General features: G+C 43.1%; 2 protein-coding genes and 2 long non-coding RNA genes across 11 annotated transcripts in view; 2 read left to right on the top strand and 2 right to left on the bottom strand.

Moving 5' to 3' along the window:
• Positions 1-10,234, top strand: part of inpp4b (inositol polyphosphate-4-phosphatase type II B) — a 148,382-nt gene extending 138,148 nt beyond the window's left edge. For 5 of the 7 annotated variants that reach the window (XM_052083611.1, XM_052083614.1, XM_052083615.1 and 2 more), the window contains 8 exons: positions 934-1,109; positions 1,329-1,452; positions 1,563-1,689; positions 1,980-2,120; positions 2,698-2,795; positions 2,898-3,010; positions 3,600-3,754; positions 6,696-6,885. In XM_052083611.1, coding sequence (XP_051939571.1) covers positions 934-1,109; positions 1,329-1,452; positions 1,563-1,689; positions 1,980-2,120; positions 2,698-2,795; positions 2,898-3,010; positions 3,600-3,754; positions 6,696-6,870 — 1,109 coding nt within the window. In that variant the 3' untranslated portion in view covers positions 6,871-6,885. Of the gene's footprint in view, positions 1-933; positions 1,110-1,328; positions 1,453-1,562; positions 1,690-1,979; positions 2,121-2,697; positions 2,796-2,897; positions 3,011-3,599; positions 3,755-6,695; positions 6,886-7,576 lie in introns of those variants that run through there. The other 2 variants (XM_052083612.1, XM_052083613.1) reach the window with 1 other exon arrangement.
• Positions 522-6,761, bottom strand: LOC127612872 (uncharacterized). Of its 2 annotated transcripts, XR_007965985.1 has the most exons (5): positions 6,624-6,761; positions 2,940-3,068; positions 1,554-1,670; positions 1,326-1,447; positions 522-1,107 (listed from the first exon to the last, which is right to left on the bottom strand). It is a non-coding gene; the product is annotated as an uncharacterized LOC127612872 (long non-coding RNA). The 2 variants fall into 2 exon arrangements; XR_007965984.1 differs by having other exon boundaries at positions 1,554-3,068.
• A 5,757-nt stretch (positions 10,235-15,991) lies between the features above and the next one.
• Positions 15,992-18,684, bottom strand: znf330 (zinc finger protein 330). Its single transcript, XM_052083695.1, has 10 exons — positions 18,575-18,684; positions 18,108-18,251; positions 18,011-18,030; positions 17,874-17,944; positions 17,721-17,797; positions 17,154-17,280; positions 16,964-17,068; positions 16,830-16,876; positions 16,483-16,600; positions 15,992-16,393 (listed from the first exon to the last, which is right to left on the bottom strand). Exons 1-10 carry the CDS (start codon positions 18,665-18,667, stop codon positions 16,164-16,166), a joined length of 1,032 nt encoding a protein of 343 aa, XP_051939655.1. The 5' UTR covers positions 18,668-18,684; the 3' UTR covers positions 15,992-16,163.
• LOC127612876 (uncharacterized) lies at positions 16,982-18,254 on the top strand. Its single transcript, XR_007965990.1, has 2 exons — positions 16,982-17,095; positions 17,949-18,254. It is a non-coding gene; the product is annotated as an uncharacterized LOC127612876 (long non-coding RNA).
• Positions 18,685-19,308: the final 624 nt, after the last annotated feature.

A 19,308-nucleotide genomic window follows, 5' to 3' on the forward strand; every position in this document is an offset into this window, starting at 1 on the left:
CCGGCTCCCATCGTTGACTTCAAAGAGCCGGCTCTGGAAGCCGGCTCGTTCGCGAACGACACATCACTATTAAAGAAGCGTTGCGAACCTAAAAATTAAAAAACTCACTAAGCAATAGAAAGTATGTGTTACTCTTCATAAAATATCACATTTTCATTGAAACAGGCAAAGCAACATAAATAATAATTTCAAATTAGGTTACTCTTTGCTCGGCTGAGTTCACAGGGCTCCCTTTTTTCACGAGAAAAGAATACTGTCCTAGGGCCATGTTGAAGTGACTCTTTTTGCGCTATTTTGTTTTGAATACACATTTTTTAAATTTGGGGAAAAGTTGAGATGAGAAAATGTGGTACAATGTCGAACTTAAGTTGCCATTTCATGTGAGAAATGGCAAAATATTTCACGTAAAATTTTAGAGCAGGTCATTTGGTTTTTATTTGTTCAAAAATGCTCTTTAGTTTCTATAGTTTCGTCTGGGTTTTAGTTTTGTCGAGTGCAAGATATAAACAGAGTTGTGACGCATTGTGAAACAGTAGTTTTATTTACTTTTTTAGGCATTTTCATTGTTGTTTCCACAACAAAAATGTTTTCCTCAAAAAAACATTTTTTAGTTATATAATAACCTTGGTTGTGAAGGGAAAAAAAAATTAATTTTAAGGAATATACAATGGACACCTCGCTTATCAGTGCAGACTGCTGATGCCATTTCATTGTCTGGTTTTACAAAGTTTTCACAGGCGCCCCGCGTCCTTTCCACAAAGACAATTTCACAATGTGTTAAATGATGCGGTATAAAAAAAAAGTCACCCTTGAGACGTCAGATGTCCTCGAAAACAGGAGGCGATGCCTTGCTTGCCATTGGGTCAGCGCGTGAGACGTGACGTAACACCAACGTCATTTGAGTTCTTCTTTGTTTTCCCAATGTTGACGCAGCAAGTGACTGGCGGGAGCAGCTGTGCCCCCTAGTGGCCAGGTTAAAGGAGTGCGTGACACAGGTGGTGGACAAGGCCAAGAGAGCCGTCACCTTTGTGCTTCTGCAGGAGGCCGCCTGCAGCATCCCGCAGGGTTTCCTACTTCAGCAGAGGAGGGACGTCGTCTTCAGTCAGGCTGTAAGTCAAAACGACAACAATAAGATTACTATGCTACGAATGCTAACGATGGCAAGAATTGCGATCGTGCAGTAATGTACTGTACACGGTGGTGAATATGAGAGTGAGAATGAGTGTGTGTGGGTGAGAGTGAATGGCAATGCATGCATATTTTTCATATTTATATCATAAAAAATGTGTGTGCGTGTGTGTGTCTGTGTGGGCGGGCGGGCGTACCAGCTGGCAGTGTTGGCGTGTGGTTTCGTCATGCGCGTGTACGCAGGAATGCAGGACAAAGGTTTCCTGAGGCAGCTCCACCTGGTCGGCCTGGTGGCCCAGTTTGAAAGCCTGCTCAGCACCTACAGTGAGTTTGGAACCGCAATTAAACAAATGACAATGTTTAGGAGTACAGTACAGTCGTGTTTTTTTTTGGCTGAGTCATCGCATTAATGTGAACATGCCAACCGTCCCAAGGCGAAGAGATCGGCATGCTGGAGGACATGGAGGTGGGGGTGGCAGACCTCCGGAGGGTCGTGTTCAAGGTGACCCAGGCCAGGACGGACCACCTCAGTGACCTTCAGCCTGTGGTGCGAGGCAGACGGTGAGACGTTGGCGCAACCGTCACTCCGGTGTCAATTTCAAAAGCTATTTTCATCACAGTGCATGAGTTTCGACGCCGACGTGGCATTTCAGTCAATACAGTGGACGTTTAGTCAAAAGTTGCTTCCTTGCATGCAGTATGCATTAATATTGATGTCCAAGTTGCACATCAATCACTACGGCGGACATTTATTCAAAAACTGCTTCCCTCAATGTGCTGAAGTCTTTGTCAAATCACAATTGTCCCCTGTCGTGATTGATGCTTAACTTTGGCATTGTGGTTGTGCTCAGGGACCACTTCACTGTGGAGGTCCCGCTGCCAGGCCCCGCCTTCCAGAACATGCCAGAGGAAATCAAGGAGGGCCGACCTCTGCGCGTGTTTCCGGTGCTTTTTAACGTGGGCATAAACGAGCAGCAAACCATTGCCGAGAGGTCAGCGTATTTCAACGTTTTGAATTTCTGATACTTTTTGATTTTCTCCTTCTGACAAGGAAGACATTTTCTTCCAAGGACCTCCTCATAATTGTGACACCAATGCAACATAATTACGATGCGTACACCAAAATGTCAAATTGTATTTTTTCAAGCCATGTTGAGCAATCCTCAAATAGTGGGGGGGCCCTCGGAGCACGTGACACTGGAAAAGAAAATATTTCTTTCTCCCTCTCCCTCTCTCTCTCTCTCTCTCTCTCTCTCTCTCTCTCTCTCTCTCTCTCTCTCTCGTAATTACAAATCCACTCCATTAGGTGGCAGTGCCACTCTCAATTTTGCATTTTTTTCTTAATTCTGTCAAATGTATGCACTTTCTTTTCTGTTGCATACTATAATAAAACAATGTTAAAAACAAATTGTATTTTGGATCTCCGGTGGTGGTATGTAGGGAGAAGATGTGTAGTTGAAGGCTCCCGTTGAGCTCCCTCTTTTTTCATACTTAATGATACTTTGACTTGACTTTTCAGCACCACCTGCAATTATACTGAAGACTTTCTATAATGGACTTTGTCCTCAGATTTGGAGACATTTCTCTTCAGGAGAGGATCAACCAGATGAACTTTGAAACGCTGCAGTGTTATTACAAAACGTTGAGTGAAAAGGTGCCACGTGAATGTAAGTTGACCTCGCCGTTATCACCAAGGTGTGGTCAGATAGACCACAGATGAAAATCTCACTCTCACCTTTTTTTTCTCGCTCCCCTGCTGTGTAAAACAGGTCTACCGCATTTCCAAACCCAGACCGACGTCAAGGAATTACTTGAAACCCTGGGCCAGAATGTAGTTGCGAAGCGGAGGAAGAATGTGGAGATTCTGTGGAGTGCTGCGGCGGTGAGCATCAACAGTCTCGCGCCTTCCTCGGGGAGGACTGTAAATTTCCCACCCGGACCTGTAAACAAAACAGCCTTGCGTTGCATAAGCCACGTAACTGGGCTTCGATGCCGAAATGCTGGCAGAAAACGCTGTTGAACGCATCAGTTGAACTACACTGTAAAAATATGTCTCACTTTTGCATTTCTGCAGTTCAGCATTAGAGAATTCACATGTTCGCAGATTTTAGGGAGCGGAACCCATCTTTCGCTACATGCTGAAAAATGGAGGATGGGTTTGCAAAAATACGATGATGTTATGATCACTCGTGGCGTGTCGGTGCCAAGGAACTTTGTTGAAGTTGAGTTGAGGAGCGTCATTTGGACGTAAGTAGTGCTTAGCTCCTATTTTGGCATCTAGAAAACTATGTCGAAATGAGTTGAGGAGCAAAAGATAGACAAAAGTAGTGCTTTGGCCCTACAATTGTGCTGGGAATTGAGGCGCTTCAGTTAAAGTCAGTGCTTTGCCAGTCCAATTTAAAAATCAAATGTAGCCCCTTGTACTCAATTTCCCCCCAGTCCTGGATTAACTATTCAACCCAACTGTCCAGGTTTGCCGACGTCTGAACGGAATCAGATTCACCAGCTGCAAAAGTGCCAAAGACCGAACGTCCATGTCCGTCACGCTGGAGCAGTGCGCCCTGCTGCGTGACGAACACCAGCTCAGCAAGGACTTCTTCATCCGTGCCCTGGACTGTATGCGGAGGTAACGACTTCCAACGAATCGCCATTGTTTTGCTGCGGATTGTTGATCTTCCGAAAGAATGCGATCAGCCCCAATTCAAGGGTCATTTCATCGAAATCACCTGACGCACAGTCAGCCGGCCACTTTGGTTTGAAGGTGCCATTTTTGGGGGGAGGGATTCGGGGCATTTCAATTTCTAAACAATTCAATGAAAATATATTGCACATCAATGTGCATTCCAACCGAACTGCACTTAACAAATTGGATTAAAAACTGGATGAAAAAAATCAATTAAAAACATGAAGCCACCACACACCGCTAGTGGTGCATGTACTGCACTTTTGGGAATCCCTGTCAATGACAGGTGGATGACAGGTTTTCATTACAGGGGCTGTTTGAAAACATTAGCATCCAAAATCAGTGCATCTGATTGACACAAAGTCAGTTACAGAAAAATCGCAAAAGAACCCAAAGTGTAACACACTCACGAGTCAGCTATTTGCGTAGTGGAATTTTTCTGAAATTAGGACCATTTCCAAGGCATCGTATCGGAACAAACTTCCCGCAGGGAATTTGCGCAATCCAAAATTTAGATTTTTATTAGGCGATAGAAATTGTCACGACGCCCAAATGGCATCCTGCATCTCACTCTCAACGAAATGAAATTCATAAATCCACTTCTCACTTTATTTAAATTCTCTTAAAGGTGAAAATAAAATGAATTTAGCTGAACTGACCCTTTAACATGATTTGCATTTGTGTCCATACACCGGCGCCGCTTGTCACATTTCGCCATCACCACACGCATACGTGAATGTGTTTCCATGGATGCACCACCCAACAACAAAGAAACAACTTCACTCTTGCGAGCGTTCAGGTTCATCAAGTTTCCAACTCGGCGGACCGTGAATGTAAACATCTGCATCGAGAGATTAGAAGGTTCAAAACACGGGTCTTTTGCTTTTCAACTTGGACAACAACCCGCTTGTGTTGATGCACGCTCGCCATGCCGGAATGCATTTTTTGACCCAACGTGCTCACATGCTTTCCGGCAAGATGACAATACATATTTCAAAACAGTCTAAGAAAAGATAATGATGCACAAGTCGGCCAGCGATTAAGACCTGCTCGACTGGTTGGCGTGGAGCAACCTCAGTGGCGAACACGGATTCTGCGACACCTGCGCTCTCAGTTGCAACAAATGTTGCCACCACGTGTAATTCAATACGACATCTATTTTTGTCCCTTGAGGGCTTTCTGAACACGGTCGGACTGCCTATTGACTCAAAGATAATTCTGTGTTGCCATGGGGGAACCAGTTTAGTGTCTCCGCCTCAACACCTCGGGCTAATTTTAAGACTCCCAAGGTTACGGTTTCTTTGTTTTGCCACATCCAGAAAAGATGTTCTTCTCATCTAAAGGATGCAAAAGGAAAATTCTCCCAATCCCAGTGACACGATTTGTATAACTTGAGGTGCAATATTGTACTTATCATCTGAAACGGTTGGTCGGTCGGTCATGGAGGACCAGTAGACTCGGAGGTAACTGTTTCTTGGTTTACCGAGAGGTTTAGGTATGTGGTATGTCAGTGGTGTGCAAAGTACAAAAGCCAAATCCTCAAGGGTACAACCCCCGTGACAATTATTGAATCCCTGAGGCTATACTAATAGACTCTTTGACCAGAGCCTCTTGGTAGGTGGATCCATTATCTGAAAAGGTTACACTTGACTCCAAAATAACTGTTTCTCTGATTACCAGCACCAGAAAGGTATGTTCCCGAGATGATAAGGTCGAGGGTAATGTACATTAGCAGAATCCTCTTGAGAAAAAGCCCAATGACATGTTTTGTATCCCTGAAGGTACAATAACCTGAAACTGAAGCTAGGTAGCTTGGTAGTAACGATCCATCGCCAGCACTAGAGGTACAATAGACTTGTCGGGAGCTATTCCTAAGGCTCAGTACAGTTCAGATATGCGTTTTGATCAAGCTAGGGGCGTCCGGGTTACAAAAGCCAAATCCTCAAAGGTACAACCCCTGACAAACTTTGGATCTCCAAGGGTACAGTAAGGTACTTTTTACCTTAGATCATGTGTAGGTGGGTTGGTCCACTGCCCAAAATAAGGGTAGCAATGACTCCAAAATAGCAGCTTCTATGATTAGCAGCATTACAAAAGTTCGGGTAAGTTCTCAAGATCAGGTTAAAGTTGAGCGTACCAGAGCAGAATCTTCCAGGGACAAGCTTTATGTCCTGTAAGAAACCCGCATTGTACCTTTTCCCGAGACAGTGGCTAGGCCAGGAGATAAACTGTCAGAAATAGGGATCCAGTTGACTCCTAGGAAACGGTTTCTAGCTGTACCAGGTCCCCAAAAAATTAAGGCTGCATCCGCAACGTGTGAAAGTCAAGATGTAAAGATGGTAGCTTGGTGGATATGTGGGAAGGGAGGGATCGACTTCTGTCCCTCAAGGTACTGATTATCACACCTCTTGATTGAATTATTGGACTCCAAAGGTAACCGTTTCTCGTCTTAACCGGCACAAAAAAATTGGTAGATAGTTTGCTGAATAGGTTGGTAGGAGAAAGGAGGGATATGCAACGGTAGGTAGCAAGGGCGGTAGTTAGGGACAGTACATACTGTCTTGTGCCTGCGTAGGAAGGAAGGCGGATCTTTACAGGTAGGTAGGACAGTGGGTGTTCGTCGGCAAGTTGGAAGGTTCCTTGACATGTAGGTGGGTAGGTTGCTAGGTAGGTGCATCTCGCATGCCGCCTCCCTCCAGTCATGCTGCATTCCTCCATTTCCTCTCATTTCTACTACCCTACACACCTCGTCCTCCCGCTTCCTGTCTTGCGTGTTGTCTTCATGTTCTTGGGCTAAAAATCTCTCACTAACCTGTCTTGTTTGGCTCTCTCTGTGCCCGCGATCGGGGGGAGGCGTCTTTCCCCCCCTCCCTGCCTCCCTCAGTCGGCTGTCCCACGGAGAGCTGGGGCGCTGGGAGGACCCCGAGGTGGGCGAGGCGGCCGAGAGCAAACCGACGTCGCGTCACTTTTACCCCATCGCCCTGCTGCTCGTCAGCTCCCACCTGCTGGTCGTCTGGCTCATTTTAAGTCTGGTTTTTCTGTTGGCAAAGTATCAATAAAGCTGCTGACAACTATCAGGCCTTCGCTCGCTCTCTTCGGCATCCGTGCTCACCATTCTTCTTCGTCTTACCACTCACACACACCATGGAACTTGGGTTTCGGTTATGTGAGAGCTTTCTTGGGTTTTCATTGTACTGTATGAATGAGGACTGTTTCGGTAGTGTAAGGGAGTGTTTGAGTTGTGGGTGAGTATTCAGTAGAAATGTATGGGTGGGTGTGACAGCATTTCCGGTGGATGTGAAGACATTTCCATCGTTTGTGACTACAAAAATGTATTTTCATCTTTCAGCAGTGTGTGGTGTTGAGAGCATTTCCATAGTGAGTGTGAAGATGTTTCTGGAGTGTGTGAGCAAAAAAATTGCATTTCCTGCCTTTCAGTAGTGCGCATGCACAAAACTTTTTCTTTTGGTATTGCATGTGAGAAACACCGTCCCACCTGTGCATATACAAGCACTTCAGGAAAATATCGTTGGTGTGTGTGTGTGTGTGTGTGTGTGTGTGTGTGTGTGTGTGTGTGAGACTATTCAGTTGTGTGATTGTTTTCATAGTGTTCGTGAGAATTGTAGGAGTGTGTGGCAGAAAACTTGAATGTGTGCATTTGAGCGCATTTCCCTAGAGTGAGTGTGAGGGCATTTCAGTCGTGCATGTGAGGGAAAAAAAACATTTTTCGAGTTGAGCGATGACCATTGTCGTTTTGGCCGCCAGAGAAGGCTGCCGCATGGAGAACGTGGAGAAGAACATCGGCTGCCGGAAATACGCCTTCAACATGTTGCAGCTGATGGCCTTCCCCAGGTCTTACCGCCCGCCTGAGGGCTCGTATGGAAAAGTGGACAGTTGACCGTTTTCGTTAAAGAGTCGCTGCCTGGTGATGGCTGATAAGGTACAATCCGGTCCAGACATCCTTAGATCAATTGGACATGTCATACGTGTCATTTCATAATACGCTACAACAAATATTTATTTTTTTCTACACTGAAATGATGGCTTTTGCCCCTTTTATTGTACAAAATGATGTCATTTGTAGCATTGAAGAAATAAAACCGTCTTTCCATTTGCTCGTCCTGTATTTATACGTTTGTATCATAGTGCAACAGGAAACTAAAGGGAACTCTAGCATATTTGAGTTTTACTTGTTTGATGACCGCGTACATCGCAAATCATCCTGACCTATTGACATGAATGGAAATGCCATTAATCGGTTCCAGTCCCCTATTAAAAACACCAACGAAAAAATGTGTTTACATTTTGAAAAATCACACTATGGCATTTTAAAACACAGAGTAATAAAATAATTATATCATTATAAAATAAAAATAGAATATAAAGAATTAAACAGCTTTTGCGTCTTGATTTCATGATTTAAATCACTTTTGCCAACAGAGGCATACTCAATGAAGACAAAACAAACTTGCATTCAAAAAAATCTAATGATAGAGAAAATGTCTTGCAATATCATACACGAGCTTAAATTTGAATTGTAGTTTGCTTTATTACACAGAACTTCAGGACTTTAAAAAAAATATATTCTTGCAGTTGACAAGTACACAATATATTTTTTAAAACCTAAAACTACGAAGAAAAAAAAAATTTAATTAAAAAAAAATAAAAACAACAAACTTACTCTTAAAAACTAACTAAAACAATCAAAATATCAAAACTAACAATGATAAAAATATGTAATATATCACAGCGTATGAAAAAATATACATGTTTCATTCAATTTTGCGCAACACCTTTAAAGTAAACTTGTCTTTTTTTTGGAGGAGGGGCCTGTAGCACAGATTTTCACTCATCGTGGGTGCACTCTTAACCCTAAAATTTGGGTCAAATGAATAACCCACAAAACAACTTGACCCAACTTTTGGAGTCATTTAACACAAAAATTTGTGTCGGTCCCTTTTTGACCCAGCTGGTTTTTACAGTGCATTCTTTGAGATAAACGAAGGTTTACTGTACCACTACATATTCAACATATTTTGACTTGTTGCATTGATTTCTAGGTGGCAGTTAGCATATTTGGGGCGCGCAATATTCGTTTCAGTTTGCCAATTAGGATATTTTGGGATTTACTGTACATTCAGGGCTGTTTAGCGATTAGCTTATGGTCACGGCTAAATCTTTGCCGAGCATTGACACACCTTGGTACATATCAAAAACATTAGAGTACTTCACACACTTCATTCATGTCAAGCTACGAGGCATTATTTATATGCACAAAAAAAAAATCTGAAGTTATTTACTTGCATAACTGCAGCCGTATTTGGACAGTGACAGTTTCTTTTTAAATGTTTTTTGATTAAATACTCGGATGGAATAAAAGCAAACTATCGAAATGAGGGGATAAATGCAGGCACTGGATAAAGTACGTCATCAGTTAAATCACGTTAAAAATGTGATTTATTTTGTGTCTTCTTATTATATTGTAATTATAAATTTTGGTGGCATGACCAAATATTCTTGTGAAGTGTTCATTTTTCTTGGAGCAAAACATCTTTGTTCTCATAACATGAAGGTGTCTTTCTCGTAAGTTATTTTTTGTAACATTATCTTCGTTTAAAAAAAAGACTCTTCTTCTAACGTTGCTGTATTCTTCTTGAAAAATCATGATTTTTATCTCCTAAAATGTGACATCTGAAATGAGTCTGGATTGTTGTCAATTACAACTTCAGTTCTTATAACTTCAAGTTTTTCTCTGATTTCTATTCTCGTGAAATGACAACTATTCTTGAACATCACAATATTTCTTGCGATGTTTTCAAACATTTTTCTTGTACATTTTTTTTTAATTGACTTTAATTTCAGTTTGATTTTTTTTTAATAATTTTATTCTTACGACATTTTCTTTACTGTATTCCATTTTCTCTGACATACTTCTGATGTTTAGATTTTCTCCTGTTTCTCTTGAACAATTAATACTTTCTCGTCGGTTATGACTTTGTCTTGCGAAATTTTGACTTTATTCTTGCAACTTTACAAATTTTTTTAAGTGGTGACTACTGGATAAATTCCAAATGTCTTTTTTTTTTCTCCCCAATTCATTACAACTTGTTACATAAAAAAATGTCTCTTTGCTCATAACTTTTTTTCTTATAAAATCACAATTTTCTTGTAATTTTCCACTTTTTTGTAAAGCTGTCACTGTCCAAAAACGTGTGGACCTCACTTTACATATGTGGACATTTTAATTTCTATACAGTATCTTACAAATTTGCACCTCATGGCATTTGCTGGGGCATTCATAGGGTCTCTGCTTGCAGGAGTGTTTTAAGTCGATCCAGGAAGGTTGTGATGTTCCCCAGTGAGTGGGCCTCGCATGGTGGACAGCTGACCTGCAACTCAAAACAAGACGTGAAAATATATATATTTTTTAAATCTACTAATAAAGATCCCATATACAGTTGACTCGCTCTATTTGCAGGGAATAAAGATCAGGCGGTTCGTGAATAATGCAAAAAATATATATTTTTAATTATACATGTGCATATAGATTTTATATTTTCTATAGATATTTTAAATGTATTTTTAAAAATACTTTTTTTAAATCACCCAATTAATGGATTATCAGAATTTCTTTTTATTCTGACACATTGGTCTCGACCTCCAAAAATCATTGTCAGTCGCGCATTTGACCAAATAATACCTCCACCTTATGTGCATATTTTGGATTGGCTTTATGCTTGAATACAAACAGAAAGTTCCTCAAATTTTCATCTCTCGCGGACATGTCGTGGCGCATCACGGTGCTGAAATGAGGTTGCGCAACTCTAAAAATGTGCCTTTTTAAAAAAATGTTTTCGAAAAAAAAGCGGTAATGTCGTGGATAAGCAAACAAGACACCACCATTGAGCGTGGGTTCACTGTCCGTAAATAGCGTACGATCCACTTGACTCACAGCGTCGCCTTCGGGAAGCAGCGCCTCGTTGAAATCGTGGAGGCAGTTTCCGTAAATGTTGTCGCCGTCAACTTCCTCTTCGTCCATAACCATCACCAGCTCCAAGAAGTAACATTTGAGCGACAGGAGATGACACTTGGCCTGCGGGAGAGAGCAAACAGCATCGACGGGTTCCACAATGGAGATTTAGCCATAAAACATATGTTCCGGGAGGGGGGGGGGGGGTTGACCTACTTGAATGTCGTTCATGGACGGAGCATACAACATAGCACGGGACTCCTGCAATGGGGCAAAGATGAAAGCATTTTCAGGCCGCTTTGGGGTATTCAAAGCGAAAAATGTTGCTGTGCCGGCTGTGGCGAAGCCCTCAAAGCAAAAGCATTTGTATACCTTTTGCTCACCTCAATGGAGGGCGTCAGGCTGCGCAGGCACAGCTGCAAGTCTTCGGAATCCTGAGCAGACAGCGCAGACGAAGTCGAGCTCAGAAAGCTGTGGAGGGAGCAACGAAGACCATCGCTTAGCTTACGAATGTGCTTGCGTTGGTTACATCACATGAAAGTGAAGGCTTTTAGGGAGGACAGCAAAATAATGATTGATGAGAAATCGATTTTTGTTTTTATTTGATTGTATGCAAATTGTTGTCAAACAACCAAGTAAGTCTTTTAGTATTCGCCTCGCTCCAAAAAATGTGTCTGAGCGAGCCGGTCCACACGTCACGCCCAAATGTTACGTGATAATAGCAGCTGTGTTCCTTTGTCAATGAGATGATCGGCTAAGCCCGGGGAAGCTCCAGAGCCATTTTCAAGTGGTGGCCGCTGGACTGAAGTCAAGTCCCGCTATGTCGCCGTTTGTCGTTCGCGTCTCACTATACCGTCGATTGTTTGCCGATCGTCGATGGCTTTTTAACCGTGTATATGTGGACGGAGATGCGGCATAGAGAAGCGCAGAGAAAAAGAGGCGGAGAAGGTCCCAAACTAAGCTGTTTATAAGAGTAGAGAGGGTATATATATCCCTGTGAGTAATGTTGTACTACACGGTATGGTGCTTAATGCAAATACAAACTGACTCACAGTGCCATCAATGCTTATTTCTGTTAGCCCGTCAAGGGCGTTTTGCATTCGATGTTAGCAATAAGCTAGCGAACATTTATGATTTGCTTGCGGGAGGGCTTAAAACTCGAGATTTTGTTTGTATGGTCACTATAGATCACAGTTGGCTTTGGAACATAACGCCGAGCAGAGGCATTATCGTGCAGAATGTTTTTTGGGGTTTTTTGTGCTTTATTGTTTTTTTAACTTGCATGTTAGGTTCAGTTATCTCATGTTTGATTTGCGTTCATGTAAAAGGCTTTGTTTCAGCCGTGGATGCTCTCTCAATGAAAGTGAGATGAGAAACGCCCGCATCCCCCACTGCACTCAAGCAAAAGTCAACAGGTAAGCAGACCTGCATTGACACCAATTCCCATTAGCTTTTGATAAACGGTGCATAAGGTGGTATTGTATTTTTTTAAATAACTTTATTCTCCTCAAAGTTAGACTTACCGTAATTTGTGTTGAACATTTTGGCTTTTTTCCTGAGTAACACTATTTATTTATTTGATTGTTTGTTTATTTGGGAGGGAGAGGTGCTTTGTTTGACGATTATATTGTCAAAATATGGCAGATGTAATCATTGCCAGGATGGCCCTTTTGGGTGCTGAATGTTTTTAAGTTGGAATTTTGATCTTGATTTTGATTTAAACGATTGAATGAATTATATTTGTTTCAAATAGCACCTAGATGACCAGAATGAGCTGAAAATCTTGAAGTCACAATGATCTGAATCGCTCATTTAGTGTGGGGAGAGGAAGTGAAAATAATTTCTGTAAAATAATTCTCCATTTGGGAATTTTATTGTGATTTTTTTGTTTTTTTTTTGCACTGGGAACAGCGTGGCACTTTTTTGTTGAGCTTGAATTATGATTATTTTTTTGTAAAAAAAAAAAAGTGGAATTTTGAAATTGTCATGATTCGGTTTAGAGACCACCAGGTGGCACTGTCGGGCTCCCGCTGCAGCTGCACACCTGTTGGTCATTTGGTAATTAGTTGTATAAAAGGACTCCTGTCCAAGCACTCGGCGTCGGGTCGTTGTTGCTTATTGCTACTGTCGTGTGTTGCTGTTTGCTCTTGTTTTCTGTCATGTTTAGTTCATTGTTATGTTTTAGATTTAGCCATGGTTTTTGTTTGATACTTTGGACTTTGCGTTTTGGATTTAGTTTTCTTTGTTTTAAATACAATTCTTCAAATACACCCCGCTCCTCCCTCCTGCCTGCTTTTTGGGGTCCACCACCACCTTGCTATGTGACAGAAATAAGTCCTTTTTAAATGTGGAAAATTGTTGCTCAGGCGGGCTTAATGTGGTGAAAATATTGAAATTTTGAATCAGTGAAGAAATGTGGAATGTCTAAAACGGGCAGAAAGGTTGTTTTCTCAGCCCTGGCACTTTCAGGCCCTTGTTTCTGCTTGTTTGCACGGGTACCAAAGCCATCCTACACCGCTGTCGTCGTACCTCAGCATAAACACACAAAGCCACACCTGAGTTGTGCGTCTATCCCTGCACAGGTGAGGGCAGAGCCGCAGCCGGGTGCCTGCCTGGAAACAACACGGGCGGGTTAGTGCACATCTGCGCATTTTCGGTGCATTCACGCGACGCTAACACTGATGGGCTCATTGCGTGATTGACACAGATAGAATTGCTTGACATTCTTGTTTATTTTATTTTATTTAGTTGAGAGTTTACACCGCGCGATTCCGCCGTGAGAAATAAAATAACACTCACTTTTTGATTGACAGTTGTCGTTTCAAAGCGTTTAAGGGTGACGAAACCACACGGGTGACGCACCCCCTCAGTGACGGGCGCCCAATTTCCATTTGACAGATGGCGAGTGCATCTTTTTTGCTCGTTTGTTTGGCGTCGCTCAAGTACACAAAAGGTGACAGGGTGCCCACTTTTTGTTTGGATCATTTGCTTAAATGGCTGAATGTGCCAACTTTCAACCCTTTTTATTTTGAATGTAGGATAACTTTCACTTGGCTCTAAATTGCTGTGGCAAACCGGTCAATTTGACCTGCTTAATCTCACAGCGCACACACTTCCTCAATGTCCAAACGACTTCCTGAAGTCGACCAGTAGAGGAAATGAAATCTGGAAATTCTCCCAATTGCTTTTTTTTTTTTGATTTTCAAAGGGACCAACATGGATTTATTTTTTTTTTTAGGCCGATATTGATTCTTATATTTGGCATCATGTATTTCTGATCGCCAAGTCATCGGTCGAATAATTTAAATAAATGCTGAATAAGATAGATGCATTCGATTTGAGATTTTTGCCAATTTTTTTGAAGATTTTGAAAGGCATTATATTTGTCTTATTGTGTGATGTGTTCATGTCTATAAAAATGAATTCATACAATCTGCATCCAAATCTGACAAAAAATTCAGCCTTTTTTTTCATGGCTACTCAGTAAATTGAAAATTTAAATGTAAATTTAATTATTTGAATATCCATAGGGGAATCTCTTGAATGCCTCACCATCCACTGAGTTTGAAAACAACCAAGCAAATGTTTGTTTTTGTTTTTATCGGCTTCTTATGTAAACATGTCTGTGAACGAGACTTTGGAAATGATGCTCGATTGTGACGCAACAGCGAAGGTTATTTACTGAATACTGTGTCTGCGTACAGAATTTCTCTGCCATGACTTGACAGCTCGGCTGAGTGAAGATCTGCCGCTGTCTAAAACATAAGATGTTAGATCTCAAGAGTTAGCCAAAGCTGCATGGTTTTCGGGTGCAGCGATTAACGTGAGCTAACACCGTTATGACCATAAGTGTCCGAAAAGTTTACATATTTGCATAGTCAGGGAGGTTTTTGCCTTGCGGGGGACGGGGGGTGGGGGTGCATACAGTTGCGGTTATTTGTTTGGCAAAGTGTCTTTTGCATTTGCCTCCCCAATGTAAAATATGCGTTTTAAGATCAAGACGTGGAAAACGCTGCACTCGACGACCCAAGTGTCAAGCCTCTGCGTTAACGCCAAGAAATAGTGCAGTGGGAGACATTCCCAAACGACAGCCAGGCGAAAGTGAAACTTAAAATCGCCTTTTTGTCCTTGTTGCGGTTTGTCAAAACGCCACACTGCGCTGAAATAGGAAAACTTGCTCAATCGGGAAGCGCGCGCGCGCGGTATACGCGGTTAACCGCCCCGTGTGCCGCGGCACCCACCGCCGCCACCGTCCTGAACGCAACGACCTGGGTGTTTGTTTCGATCGCAAACGACGCGCACGCACGAACGCAACGACGGGAAAAAAAATAATCATGGATCAATAAATGAATTGAGGGAGAACCGCCTCACGTTATCTTACCGTTCCGCAAGTGATCAGCCGGACGGTGACGAGCGGCCGCGCCGTCATGAAGCCGCCGTTGTTTGCGCTCCGCTCGTGGGGGCAGACCCGCGGAGCTGCGGTCCACGGTCACCGCTGCATGCCGCGCCAGTGGACTGCTACGGGATGAGGAGGGAGGATTCCGACTCGATCCTACGCGCCTAAGCACACCCCCGGCGGAAAATCAAGTTGAACACATGACGCGTACAACTAGCTCAGCGTGGAGTAAACTTCTAATTCGTCACCTGGGAAAAAGCCAAGAGGGAGGGGGGAGAGAGGGTTGCGGGGTGCAAGCCGCGGCGAGCATGCGTGTGCGGAGTCTGTTGTGATGACGCATAAACGTTCTGACACCATTCAACGTGCCAATGATTAACTACAATGCTTGTGTAACTACTACAAACGTTACAGGACATGGACGAGAACACCTGAATTTTATTTGGGCATCAATGACAGAAAAAGTACTTGAACTGCTGAACTTTATTTGGTTGTTCATCAGAGGCGCTGTAAATGGTGGCAGGTATGTGTTGACTCCCGTTGAACATAAGTTTGCATGTGATCGGTAAACCTTGTGACAAGGGTGTGCACATTTGTGCAAAGACCTCATTTCACTTACTTTTAGTTCCCCTCTCAGATTTTTGTTTCAATTGAGTTGAAGAGGTTCACAGCGGATCGTTTTGTTTTGTTTTGTTTGGTGTCACAAAATCCTGGCATTTGAGCAAGGGGTGTGTAGACTTTCTATTTACCGTTTGTTTGTTGTTGCTCTTAAGAGTTGCGTGTCTCTCTAGAATTATTTGCCAGCAAACACTCGTGGTTCATTTCTGTGCCAATGTGTTTTATTCAAGCGCCATCCTATGCTGGCAAATCATTTGAAATATTTGTGACGGCAGTCAATAAAAAGTTGTTAAAATTGTTTGGGGGCGGGGCAACAAATCCACCACCTGACTTTCTATAAAAAAATCTTGTCCCATTTCAGAATTTGGTGGTTATGTTAATTTAAGAGCGGCCATTTCTTCTTCGCCCTCGTCCTCCTCCTCGTCCTCATCGTCATCCTCGTCCTCGTCCTCCTCCTCATCATCATCATCGTCATCGTAGTTGCGTCCTGCGCCTCCGGCCGCAGCGTTCTTCCAGTAGGCGTCGTAGCCCGACGCTCCGTAGCCGTCGTCGTCGTCGTCATCATCGGCACCAGCCTGTCGTCCGAATTTCAATGTGCGCGCTGTGGTGGGCGGGGGGGAGTAAACGCATGATGGTCATGTGACAGATTGGCACACTTCCAAGGCAAGCGAGGCATTTCCGGACACTCACTAGACATGCTGAGGTCTTTGGTCTCTTGGGTCTCATGGCCGCACTTGGGACACGGCGGCGCTTTCCCCTTCTCCTGCTTGAACACTTTGCTCTTGGCGTGGTCATCGCAGTAGCAGGACTGCGAGAACAATGGGACCATTTAATGCAAGTTCATAGGAGCCAAACCGGGATTTTATTTTTCTTTTTTTGGAGGGGAACCTGTTTTAATGTCAAAGCCAAAAGTTGTTAGATGCACTGACTAGCGTGTGCGGACAGCCTTAACGGCTGGCAAACGTTTTAAATTGAAACAAGAATGCACAAAATAACTTGTTGCCCCCTGCACAGGTAAGCGGAGCTGCATCCCCTACCTTACAGCGCAGGCACGAGTGCTGGCCCAACCTGTTACAGGAAACGCCTACATCGGAACACGGGGTAGAAAAAAAAGGTGAAAAATTCATTGTGGTGATTGCTTGCCTCTTTCGAAATATTCGCCGTGACTCACATTTGTATGTTTCGGCTTGAAGGACTTGGCAGCTGGCCTGGTGCTCGAATTGATCATCCTCGCACAAGAAGTTTTGACAAAAGGAGCAGCGGAAAATACGCCCACCTGTTGGGGGAATGAGACATGATGGAGGTAAGATAATCAAAGGTGGGGGCAGGGGGGATATGAGGGTAGGGGGTGGCGTCCTCACCGTGGTCCCACACACCGCGTTCACACTCGATGCAGTCGGCTTCAGTCAGCGGACACACGCAGGCGTGCGTGCTTAGGCATTTCCTGCTGTGGCACACCCAAGCTTCACAGAAGTCGCACACTGCCCCCTAGCGGCCACAAAAGGTTATTAGAAGCACAAAAACAAGTCAGCAGTACAAAGTATTCATTTGAAAATATGAACCCTTTCCAATAGGATAGGGCAATTAACTTTGCATTGTTCTTGTTAAATATTACTAGAAATATGTACGCCTATTTTTTTCACAAAGGCTTAATCTGGTAACTAACACATTTTTTAAATTACGGTTCCTTTTGGTGAATCTCAACTTCTCACAAAATTACGAATTTGTTCCTTTTTCGTGTTTAATTGCTCTGTTCTTTTCTCAACTTTTCATGTAAAATTATGACAATTCTCGTAATGATTGTTTTTTCCTGTGTAAATTTCTCATCTAGGGGCAACTATTTTCTTACAAAAGACTGGATGTTTGACGATATGGAAAATATTGACCAATGAATCCATTTTAGTGTGCAAAATTTCCCTGCAACTTACCACCATTCCCATCCCAGTGCTGTTGATGCCAGGGTGTTTGATGACACAGTCTGAAGTCTTCATGCACTTGGTTTTCCCTTTAACAAAACAAACGCATCCCTTCGATTGCATCAAAAGAGCTCAAATGAAATATTTTCACCCAACTTCACTCACCGCATTGTGCGCACGTGGGAAGTTTCTGCACAGCATTGCAAAAGTAACAGAACGCTCTGTTCTTCTGTTTTCTAGGAAGAGAAAAGACGGTTTCGCGCTTTGTCCATACGAGCTGCACTGCTGATCGAAATGCTCACCTCTGACATTTATCACAATCCTAAACGGCAGGGAGAAAGAAAGCATCAGTGGTCGTGACACTTAAAATGGAGAAAGTGAGCCACTGTGAAATCTCACCATGTTGACGTTGCAAGGATGCTTTGCCAAGTCCACCAGGTCCCGGTTGGCTCGGCTCTGCTTCTCTCGTTCCTTTCGATTCTCCGCCTTTTTACGAGCACCGGTCTTCTTTTTGGGCATGTTGGCACCCAAATGACGACAAACCTTGACACGAACGCACACAATGCATTAACTGTTAGCTAGTACGACCGACTCGCTCAACAGTAGGGATCAAAATAAGTAATCTATTATCAATAATTGTCAAAAAATATCAAATAATTTATCGAGCTCGTCGGGAAAATGTCAAGTTTGAAGTGGTCAAGAAGAACGACATCGCTAGTTACGAACGTGACGAGGAATTACATCCATAAAAGTGGTTAATTTACGGCTGACTTTCGGTTTTAGAGTCACGACAACGTTGTCAAGAAGATATTTTTATAGTTGAGGCGGTTAAACGCAGATGTCGATGTAAATTAAAAGACCAGAACCTTTGGTTTTGCTTTACCGAAAAGGATGAGCGGGTCCACTGTTACGTCCCAAGAATGCAACCGGGCAGGAAATAGTACCCAAGCGTCATTCATTCCGAGTTCGACCCGGAAGCCAGACTTTATTTTTTAAACCGTTAACAAGAATAAGCGATTCAACTAGTCCGTCTAAAAATGCACAAACAAAATTACAGACAATATATATGTACACACATAATACATTTTATTAAAAAATAAAATAAAAGCATGACGTTACCCGGCCCATATATAACTGTGATCGGGACCGAAGATTTTTTTAATATACTGTGTCGTCAGTCATTTCAACTGTGTACATTTTAAGGGCGAAAAGTAATGACATACTTCTTTATGACACACAAATTAGGTTTGAATCTGTTCTATTTATTATGTGTAAAAATTAGCTCCAATGATGAGTGCCATAATGGCTGGGTCATGGGATGACTTTCAGATAATGCCATCCATCCATCCATCCATCCATCCATCCATCCATCCATCCATCCATCCATCATCTACCGCTTATCCGGGGCCGGGTCGCGGGGGCAACAGCTTTAGCAGGGAAGCCCAGACTTCCCTCTCCCTAGCTACTTCTTCCAGCTCTCCCCGGGGGATCCCGAGTCGTTCCCAGGCAAGCTGGGTGACATAGTCTCTCCAGCGTGTCCTGGGTTCTTCCTCTGGGTCTCCTCCCGGTGGGACATGACCGGAACACCTCACCGGGGAGG

The sequence above is a fragment of the Hippocampus zosterae genome, chromosome 13 (assembly GCF_025434085.1).
Source record: "Hippocampus zosterae strain Florida chromosome 13, ASM2543408v3, whole genome shotgun sequence".
NCBI classification, from domain to species: Eukaryota; Metazoa; Chordata; class Actinopteri; order Syngnathiformes; family Syngnathidae; genus Hippocampus; species Hippocampus zosterae.